We start from the raw sequence: 8025 nt of genomic DNA, 5'->3' as shown, positions 1-8025 counted from the left end.
CTTCTTCTTCTTCTTCTTCTTCTTCTTCTTCTTCTTCTTCTTCTTCTCCTTCTCCTTCTTCTCCTTCTCCTTCTTCTTCTCCTTCTCCTTCTTCTCCTTCTTCTTCTCCTTCTCCTTTTTCTCCCCTCCCCCCTCTTTCTATCACACAGAAGGAAAACAAAAAAGCCATTGTGTTACTGCCTATGCAGTAACAAGGAGGAAAGTGCTGGTATATATTTTTTAACTTCTAACATTTATTTTCCTTTTCCATAAATCATCCAGTTAAATTAAATTATGTTTGGATGAGCTTTATGGTCCTTTTCCTAGTTAAGTTCATGAGAGATTAGTGAGTCTCTGGAAAAAATCACATTACTCTGAAATCTGTGCTTTCTGTGCCTGTTACTGTACAGGACCAATGTCTCTCTCGTATTGCCTGTTGCTCTAACATGATTATAAAGTAGTGAAGTATCATGAGTGGAAGACTCAGGAACATGTAAAAGCCATCAAGGTAGTGTAACATGGAGAATGATGCACACAAATTTAATAAGGAATATTGTCTAGATAGAAAGAAGGAAGAAAGGGAATGTATGCCATAGATGATAAAGAAAAAAAGTTGATTTCTTATTTCAACCTATGTTAACAACAATTTTCTTCTTGTGACATTGTAATGGAGAGAGTGAAGGAGGAAGTGCAGGGACATATCAGAAGATTCAGAGCTCCTTTCTCTTTCAGAGGCTTCTTGGCCCTAAAGCAAATTTCTTTCTTGAACCATCTCACCCAAAGAGGAGGTAGATGTTCCTGTTATGCTCTCCAAAGCCCTGTCCTACACTAACTCTTTTAGCCTTCAGGAGTTCCATTTGTGAGCTCTGATGGACAGATTCCACCTAGACAGAGGCATAGAAGTCCCAAGAAAAATCATCCCAAGATGTCACTGAGCTCCCCAAGAGTGTACAATGTAAAGGATGCCTTTCCAGAGAAATGAAAAGATAACAGACATCAGTTAAAACAGATGTCATCCAATTCATCACCAGGCTCCAATGTCTAGCTTCATAACATTTGTTTTAGGAAGCTCATGAAGTAGAATTCAACAATAATGGTGTGGGAATGATACAGGACTCAGGTTCAAGAATGAGAAAAGGCAAACAGAAAAGAAAACATCAATATGGTATTGAAAAGATGAAATTGAGTATTACTTTAAAATGCTAGCTAGAGTAAAAAAAAAAAATGCCACAGGCACCAGACTACAAAGAAAAAAAAAAAACCCAAGCCTTTGTTTCTTTTTGAATATCTTCAAAAGATAGAGCTTTTCCAACTGAAAACAGAAAATTTAACATGGTTTTTTGATGCTTATAAGGTTTAGCTTCAAATCATCTAAAATGTTATGTTGTTTTGGTGAAAATACGTTTTATTGACTCTATTATGACAAGAGGGATACCCAGGGTCATCCAAATGGTTAGCGGCCAGGGAAAAATTGAATACTGTATCTTCTAACTTCCATATCCTATCCTTATTACACTAAAAACAGGCAAAAAAATTTTTTTTCTGCTTTCAACACTCCTTTTTAACATGGTATAATTTGAGTTATGATGAGTTTCATTTTTGATTTTTATATCCATGTGTTCAATATGCATTTTCTCATTTGAATCTCATAAGAATACTGTGAATGAAATATTACTGATATTATTTCTATTCACAGATTAATTGAGGCTCAAAATTTAGCAACTTTCCCTTACAATTATGCATAATAGGAAAAATAGAAAAAAAAATTAGAATTAATATAGGAAGGGCGGCCAGGTAGCACAGCGAGTAAGAGCACCAGCTCCAGTACTGGGATGACCTGGGGATCGAATCTGGGCTCAGACACTTAGCACCCACCCAGAAACACTTGGCCATGTAACCTTGAGCAAGTTACTTAGCCCCGATTGCTTTAAAAAAAAGAATTAATATAGGAAATTAGGAATAGAAATAAGGATTGCACCTGTGATTTCATTACTACAGAGATCAAAATACTATTTTCAAATGGTTTGATTATTTGCAAAAAAATTAAGATACTAAATGAACTGATCTAAGTTGTTAGAAATAAGCTACACTTTAAAAAATCCCATTTTATAAACTCTCAAGACAATATAGTTAAGAATAGAAATCCAGTAAATAGACCTATAGTCTCAATAATTTAGATATTCCCTCCAATCATGTGGATAATAAAATCCATCCCTGAACATAGCTTCCTATAAATTCACCACAAGGGATTCACTTCACTGGCCATGTTTTGCTCTCTGGAAATAAAACATTTATTAACTATCTGAGCATTAGCTTACCTCTACATGTGTATAATTTTAGAACAATAAATTAAATTCTGGTTATAAAAAAGGATGATCTTAATGATTGGAAAGAAACTCAATGTTTGTGAGAGAATTAGATAAAAAAGAGCATTGTCATTAAATTAATTCATTAATATATTTTCAGGATCCCGCAGTTATGTATCAGAGGCAAGATTTAAACTGAGGGCTTTATCAGTCAGAAGCTGGCTATTCACTATAACACACTGCCTCTCATGCAAAATATTGATGTTTTAATAAAAATATGGAAAATGAAAACTAGAGAAAGAATTCATTATATCATAAATTGATTGAATAGGTTGATAAAGGCAAAAAAAATTATTTAGATTCCCCCTGCACACACACTATGTAATATAAGAAATTTCACCTGAGTCATTTAATTAAACATTGGTCTGTGTAAGAATGTTTAAAAATGAGAAAAATGGGATGTATTTAGTTTAGTCATTAAAGTAGGTAAAAATGTGTATGTTAAAAAGGAATTTATTGGAGATATGCATATAGAGTCAATTACTTTAAAATTATAGAAAATAGTGGCCCAACAAAAAGTATGAAGTTATGCCAAAAATAAGCATAATATATTGGGGGAAATAATAGTATACATATAACAAATAAAACTTAACATTTAAAATTGATAAGAAACACAGGGACATTGTTCAAAGAATGTTTTCAAATGATTGTTTACAATATATTTCCTCTTTTGTAGATTCAAAACATGTTTGAATTTATTAATAATCACAAAAATAGAAATGAACAATCTTGAGGTAGTTACCTCACACTAATGGCCAATTTGGCAAAGGTATCAAAAGAGTGTTGGTAGGGATATTGAGAAAGTTTCACATTCCTAAATGCTAATGGGATTGCAAATTGAGTACACAAAAAATTATAGCTGAGATCATATCACTCTAAACCAATACTCACATTATTGAGACTATACCATAAGTACCACCACAAGTTTAAAGACGTTCATTTTGTCAAACCTAGCAGCACTATTTATAATTGCAAAGAATTAGAAACAATGTAAATTAGCCTACCAGTTAGTAAATGGCTAAATAAACAGTGGTGGATGAATATTCTTTGAAGGAGATTAAGTTGAAGATTTTATCAAGATAGAAATAGAAGATTGGATGACTCTATGATGAAGGTGTGAGATGACTGGTACATAGCCCTAGTGTTTCACTATTATCCTTGAGAGAAAGCAATGAAGACCTCCAGCATGTTGGGAAGCACCACTAAGGTGAAGCTATGAGAGGATAGGAACAAGAGGGCTGAGCATGGATGAATTGCAGTCTGCAGAACAGCACTATTGCAAATAACCCAAACTGACGAGGTCTGAGGTCCATTTGGGTTTTGAATTATATCAATTTTCTAAAGCCTTTGGCTACAGCCACTACTGGGAACCATCTAAATTACAGAGAAAGAATAATTTCTACATGTGGAGGGAGTACATACATTGGAAAAATCATGATTCCTTCAAGTATCCAAGTAAAAGAGTTAACAAATATGATGAATATTTGATACATTAAGAAATTTGGAAAGGTAAATAATTCAAAGCAAAGAAAGAAGAATTGGAGATCATTAAACCTCTATGTGCCCAACTTTTCTCATCTGTAAAATAAGTGGGTTAGACTAGATGATTTCTAAGACAGCTTCTAGCTCTAAATGCTAACATCCTAATAATAAACCAGAGAGAGCACTGTTTTGTCTCCAAGGATTCTCCACCTCCTTATGACTAATCTGGTCACTAAATTGCCAAGGAGAGGCCAGGGAAGAAGATCATTACTTGGGACAGATGCTCCCGAGCAGAGTTTTTGCGACAAGGATCTGCCCTTGATCCACTTAAAGAGACTGATAAAAGTTCAAGGTCCAGTTCAACCCTGACATTCTCGTTCAGTTTTAGACACAGCTTTAAAAAATTCAAATATATTGTTAGTGATGAAGTCATCATCTTCAACACTGAAGTTCCCTCTAGGTACATGACAAAAGTGGCTGAGCAGCAATGGATTTGAAAGTGAAAACATTTGTTCTGTGTTCTCTGAATTTCTACAGGTAAAATGGAAAAGATGAATGAAACCACTGTGACAGAATTCATCCTAAGGGGACTCTCTGGCTATCCTAGGCTTGAGATCATTTTCTTTGTTCTGATTCTGGTAATGTATGTGGTCATTCTTCTAGGCAATGGCATCCTCATTGTCATCAGCATCCTGGACCCTCACCTCCACACTCCCATGTACTTCTTCCTCAGTAACCTCTCTTTCTTGGACATCTGCTACACATCCACCTCTATTCCTCCTACACTGGTGAGCTTCTTATCTCAAAGGAAAAGCATCTCTTTTTTGGGGTGTGCAGTGCAGATGTTCCTTGGCTTGGCCATGGGGACCACAGAGTGTGTGCTCCTGGCTATGATGGCCTTTGACCGCTATGTGGCCATCTGCAATCCCTTGAGATACCCCACCATCATGAGCAAGGTTGTGTATGTACAGATGGCAGCCTATTCCTGGGCATCAGGGGGCGCCAACTCCTTGGTGCAAACAACTCTTGTGGTTCAGTTGCCTTTCTGCAGGAATAATGTTGTTAACCATTTCAGCTGTGAAATCCTGGCAGTCATGAAACTGGCCTGTGCAGACATCTCTGGCAACGAACTTATCATGTTAGCAGCCACCACAGTATTCACATTGACTCCACTGCTGCTGATTGTTGTCTCTTACACTTTGATCATCTCCAGCATTCTAAAGATTCACTCGGCTGAAGGAAGAAGTAAAGCCTTTTCTACCTGCTCAGCCCACCTGACTGTGGTGATTATATTCTATGGGACCATCCTGTTTATGTACATGAAGCCCAAATCCAAAGAATCACTTAATTCAGATAAATTGCAAGCTATGGACAAACTCATTTCCATGTTTTACGGGGTCATGACTCCCATGATGAATCCTTTAATCTATAGTCTCAGGAACAAGGATGTGAAAGAGGCAGTTAAACATCTACTAGGAAGAAAGGCTTTCAGCAAATGAGCTTGAAAGACCTTGTACTTTGGTCCAATAAGTGGCAGGAATTTATAGAGGAACAGCAGGAAAGCCAATCAACAGGCCTACTCAATGCGTGAGCTCCGCCAATAAATCAGTCTGAAAACACATGTACCCGCCATCTGCTGGGCCCTATGTTTTATGCTGGTGACATAAAGACAAAAATAAAACATTCCTTTCCCCCAAAGAGCTTACATTCTATTGGGAGAGATCTATACAAAATACATGTATAATATTTTTTGGTGGGAGACATGAGTAACTCAAGGTGAGGAATAAGGAAGGACCTCATGTAAAAGATGGTTTTTGAGCTGAGCTTTGAACAAACTAGGGATTCCAAGAATCTGATAAAAGGCACGAATTAAAGGCATGAAGAGACTGTGTAACCTCCTGGAGTCAGAAGAGGGAGCAGCAAAAAGACCAATTTGGTTGTGTTTTATACTGTATGAAGTAGAATAATGAAATAATAAAGATGGAAAAGGAAGATAGAATCATGTTTTTAAGTGGTTTTATTTCAAAGAAAGGAATTTTTCTTCAAGAAGGAATAAGGAATTACTGGAATTTAGGAATTAAGAGTGTGTGATGTGGCCAGATCTATGTATCTAGAATATTACTTTGGTAGTTGTGTGAAAAATTGTAAAGAATGAAAAATGCTGGATGGTTCCTTTGAGATCACATTCCCTGACTCTTCCTCGCTCTTCTCATCCTGTTCATTGTAAAATCCAATTAACTGTACTGTATGCAACAAAACTTGTAAAAAAAATTACATTGTCAAATTTCTATCCCTGATGAACTAAATGCTACCAGGCCCAGTTAGAATTTCAAGACATCATGAAACCATCTTGGAAGCCATCTAAATCCTTGACTTAGAATTGGGAGATCTGGATTTCAGCCCTGCCTCTTCATTTTTACTAGTTGTATAGTCTACATGTCAATCTTAACTTTTTTAGTCAGTTGCCTCAAGAAATTAAGGAAATTACATTCTAATTGGAGAGATTGTAAGTGATTTGTCAAGGGTCCCAATGCTAGTAAGTATCTGAGGCCAGATTTGAATTCAGGAAGATGAGTCTTTCTAATTGCAGGCCCGGCACCCTATGCACTGTGCCACTTAGCTACACTATATACCAATACTGTATCTTAACAAAATTGGAAACAGATTTCACCAATTGTAGGCAAGAGTTTCATATTGCTTTTGTCAATGATACATATCCTCAGTTCCAAAGAAGACAACAATGTATTGCTGACCAGTACAGGTAAATAAAAAACAATGATTTTATTCCTAAACTTAAATTAGATGAAATAAGATAAAATTGAGGAGCTACCAAAATTTGGAGAGAGAAGTTGAAGAAATTGTGGTTGGAGCATATAAAAAAATAAACTAAAAACTAAACAAGAAACAAAAAAAATCACAGAATACTTTTTGCTCATAGCAAGCCAAGAGAAGTTTATTGAAGGAATACAAATAACAGAAACAAACACAGACATTTGGGGACACTAGTAAGAAAGTGGCTCCCTATGTTAGGGATTGAAGAAGGCTTATATGTCTCCTTGACAAAAATGACTAGCTAAGATATACAGACAATGGGGTATAGAAATCTATCTTGCCCTACAGGAAAATAAGATGGAAAGGCAATAAGAGAAGAGATGGTGATAGAAGGGAGAGCTGATTGAGGTAAGAGGTAATCAGAATGCACGCTGTCTTGGGTGGGGAGAGAGGAGAGATGGGGAGAAAATTTGGAACCCAAAATCTTGTGGGAGTGAATGTTGAAAACTAAAAATAAATTAATTACTTAAAGAAAATGACTAGCTTCTTTTAGAATTAGTGTTACATGTGGACAGTTATATTTTTTGCTTTTTGTTGAATTTTTAAAATTATCTTGAGTGTATTAGCCTATTAGCAAAGACAAGGGTGCAAAGATTTTTAATTTCAAGGACAACTGAGAACTACTTGCCTTTTTGCTTTTCATTAAATGGAGTAGTTTCCAAGATGGAAAGGAGAGAAATTACAGAGACTTCTTTCTCTTTGTCTTCATAATTGGAAGTCTTCAATGAAAACTCTAAAAGTTATATCCAATAATGAAGTGGATGACCAGAAATAGCACGCATCTTAAATTGTTTTACTAAGAAGAAGGGCATAATTAGACACTAAGACAATAAAACTACACAGTGTATAAATTATCACGACCAATCTTGGACCTGGAGAAGAGCTGAAAATATACATCTCCTTCCTTTTTTGGGCAAAGGGTGTTTGTGTGTGTGTGTGTGTGTGTAATATTGTTTTTACCATTAGAATCAATTGATATGTTGCTTGCTTTACTGAACTGTTCTTTCTTCTCTTTTTAAAATGAATTCTTTGCTACAAGGGATTGCTTGCTGAGAAGGGGAGAGCATAAACACATGTTCAGAAGTAGAAGTGATGCAAAAACAAAAATTCAATTAAAATGTTTAAATGTCAAAGATTAAATATGAACTGGATCTGAATCCAAAAGCAATATTCAATCTACTAAGCAACATTGCCTTTTTAACTGGAAAAAAGAGGCAGAAAGTTGTAGTGAGAAAATCACTGGATTTAAGAGATTTTCAATTCAGTAATTTTTTTCAGTCATGTTCTCCTTTTCATGATCACATTTGGGGTTTTCTTGGCAAAGATACTTGGAATGGTTTGCCATTTCCTTCTCCAGCTTATTTTA

The 8025-nt window shown here is 35.7% G+C and overlaps 1 protein-coding gene across 1 annotated transcript; it reads left to right on the top strand.

The window, feature by feature from the left end:
- The first annotated feature begins 4073 nt into the window (after positions 1 to 4073).
- On the top strand, positions 4074 to 5326 carry LOC138143437 (olfactory receptor 13C9-like). The gene has a single exon (XM_069064673.1). The coding sequence runs from the start codon at positions 4370 to 4372 to the stop codon at positions 5324 to 5326; it is 957 nt and encodes a 318-aa protein (XP_068920774.1). The 5' UTR covers positions 4074 to 4369.
- Positions 5327 to 8025: the final 2699 nt, after the last annotated feature.

Source organism: Petaurus breviceps, unplaced genomic scaffold, assembly GCF_028583685.1.
Source record: "Petaurus breviceps papuanus isolate PSGF00001 unplaced genomic scaffold, PetGlider_PUasm1.0 138, whole genome shotgun sequence".
Taxonomy (NCBI): domain Eukaryota; kingdom Metazoa; phylum Chordata; class Mammalia; order Diprotodontia; family Petauridae; genus Petaurus; species Petaurus breviceps.
Note: the sequence above shows the minus strand (reverse complement) of the source record. Positions and strands in the feature narration are given on the sequence as shown.

Coding starts and splice junctions, on each gene's coding strand:
- LOC138143437 (XM_069064673.1), top strand. CDS start 4,370: ATGGAAAAGATGAATGAAACCACTGTGACAGAATTCATCCTAAGGGGA.